This window comes from Panicum virgatum, chromosome 9K, assembly GCF_016808335.1.
Source record: "Panicum virgatum strain AP13 chromosome 9K, P.virgatum_v5, whole genome shotgun sequence".
NCBI lineage: Eukaryota > Viridiplantae > Streptophyta > Magnoliopsida > Poales > Poaceae > Panicum > Panicum virgatum.
The window spans coordinates 34765022-34767662 of NC_053144.1; the positions used below are offsets into that span (position 1 = coordinate 34765022).

Consider the following 2641-nt stretch of genomic DNA (forward strand, 5'->3'; position numbering starts at 1 on the left):
ATGAACTCCAACCAACATTGCGGAATTAACTGAAGTCCCGAACTTCAATTCGGAAGAGCTAACGTTTACTGACTCTATATCACTAAAGGCAAGCCCCGATGCATAATCCCAGTATTTTAAATTATGCAATTTATTTACTTGTGCATTTAAGTTATTGGAGTTGAATGAAAACTTTAGATGCATAATTCTAGGTACCTATTGATTGAACACTAGAATCTAAGTTCCACTAGCTGCTATGCTAATAGAACCGGTAAAAGTCGAGTGATTACCTGTCACTCGTGAGCTTTATAGGAGTTGATTGTTTACTTTCTTGCAATCACTATAACGACCATGGACGGATTGGGTTACAAGTTTCATGGTGGAAATCCGTCTATGTTGATAAAATTTGCTAAGGCCGCAGTGTGTGGTAATCGTGGTTAAGCGCTTGAAAGTACTAGCCACATGCCGTGAATTATGGGTAAGCGGCAAGCATAGTAACTGATCGACCCGGCAAGTGGACATACCCCCCATTCTCTCTTAGAGATAGGAAGTTATTTTATGTTCGAAAGTTTATATTTTGTTGCGCAACACTATGGCTGCAGAGAGGGTCGGGCTCGCTGTAGTCGGGGAGAGTGGCCCTGATCCACGAATTGGAATGACCAGCAAACAGTTGCTTAGGAGTGACTCGTCAGTGCTCCAAGCGTATGTGTTAGGTTTACCCTTGCAAGGATTGGAAATTGGATTCAGAATCGTCCGTTTCTTGCGGATATTGAGATTGCTTGAAGCCTTTGCCACATAGAGTAAGAAGTGAAACAAGGATGATACTCAATCTTGTTGAATGCAATTATATCCTCTACCATGTTTGTATAGATAGGTGCAAATTTAGAATGGCTAATAAACCTAGAATCTGAAAGCTAAAACTTGAAATTAAGGACCTGCTCTTTGATACTTTTCAGCAAAATAAACCCAGAGCCTTCACAAAACTTGAATGTCTAGTTAAAGGGATGTTATATACCCTTAGTCGGGTCAGCCTTGCTGAGTATTAGTATACTCAGTCTTTCTTGTGACTTTATTTTCAGGTAACTCTTGGAATGCTAGGTGAGATTGACGTCATGTACGGGCTTCATCATGATGTCATATATCGTCGCTAGATATCGTTTTCTCTTCCGCTTTTTATAAACTCTGAAGAACTTATCTACTTCAAATTTCTGAGGTACCTTGTTTGAAGTCTCAAACTTAGTTTGTAATAATATTTACTATTAAAGTTAGTGTAGTAAAATTTTGGTTATTGTATTCTTTGGGCTCACCTTCGAGTGAGGTATGTTGTTTCGATCCAAAATACAGTGGTGTTATCGGGATTTTACCCGACAGACTGTCAAATTTCTCCGTTTAAAGTGCATGTTAACCGCTTTAACAGTAATAGTGATGGTTAGCGCACTTAAACCGGATTAATTTTGGTGGTTCTACCACAATTGACTGGCATACTTGGTTGACTTTCCGGAGCTTGGCAAACACTTGCCCTCGGATTCTAGTGTGTTGATTTTTGTGTCAACAATATCCACTCGTGGTCAACCTGGTGATCCGCCAGATCCGTCTGGCCAGGGTACTCATCGACGGGGGCAGCGCCCTCAACATCATCTTCGCCAAGACACTGGAGGACAAGGGATTCGATATGACCAAGTTGGTTCCTTCCGACCAGGCCTTCTACGGCATCATCTCGGGCGCTGGCTCAACCCCGGTCGGCAAGGTCACCCTCCCGGTCACCTTTGGCACCCGGGACAACTACCGCACAGAGTCCATCATCTTCGAGGTGGCCCCGTTCGAGACTTCCTACCACGCCATACTTGGGAGACCAGCTCTCGCCAGCTTCATGGCAATCCCCAACCATATGTATCTTCTCCTGAAGATGCCGGCTCCAAATGGAGTCCTCTCCATTCGCAGCGACATCTAGACGTCTCACTCCTGCGAGACAGAAAACATCAACACCACCCGAGGCCCTAGAGAGAAGCAGCAACCAGGCCTTGGTCACTCAGGCGGCAAAGGCCCTCGCGAAGGATCAGCTCCAGATACCTTCCGATGACTCTGCGTCAGGGTCCCAGATGCACCCTAACAGCCAGACGAAGGTGATTGTCCTCAGCGACAACCACCCCGACAAGACGGCCCTGATCGGGGCCGACCTCGACTCTGCATAGGAATTCATGCTCACCCCCTTCCTCCGCACCAATTTGGACATCTTCGCATGAAAACCCTCCGACATGCCAAGCGTACTGAGGAAGGAGGCTGAGCACTCCTTGGATCTCAACGAGAAGGCACGGCCCGTCAAGCAACGGCTGCGTCGCTTCGCCCAAGATCAGAAGGAGGCTATTAAAGTAGAGCTAACCCGGCTCCTAGCCGCTGGTTTCATCCGAGAAGTCACACATCCAGAATGGCTGGCAAACCCAGTCCTTGTAAAAAAAGAAAAATGGAGAATGGAGAATGTGTATCGACGATACAGAAAAACGGCGAATGGCGAATGTAGAGGTAACCATGTCCACAAGGTACAATGACCCGTCTACTTCATCAGCGAAGTACTCGGCGAGTCCAAGCTGCGCTATCCCCAGGTGCAGAAGCTCCTTTACGTGATTACTCCCAGGCGCACAATGTCAAGAAAGCTGCGCCATTA

The 2641-nt window shown here is 46.2% G+C and overlaps 1 protein-coding gene across 1 annotated transcript; it reads left to right on the forward strand.

The window, feature by feature from the left end:
- The first annotated feature begins 571 nt into the window (after positions 1-571).
- LOC120647956 lies at positions 572-1930 on the forward strand. Its single transcript, XM_039924751.1, has 2 exons — positions 572-681; positions 1582-1930. The coding sequence occupies exons 1-2, from the start codon at positions 572-574 to the stop codon at positions 1928-1930; spliced, it is 459 nt and encodes a 152-aa protein (XP_039780685.1).
- The last annotated feature ends 711 nt before the right edge of the window (positions 1931-2641 follow it).

Excerpts from the sequence above, each read along its gene's own strand:
- LOC120647956 (XM_039924751.1), top strand. The coding sequence starts at position 572 with ATGGCTGCAGAGAGGGTCGGGCTCGCTGTAGTCGGGGAGAGTGGCCCT. Across the intron at positions 682-1,581 it reads GACTCGTCAGTGCTCCAAGC|GGTACTCATCGACGGGGGCA; the intron begins GTATGTGTTAGG and ends CCGTCTGGCCAG.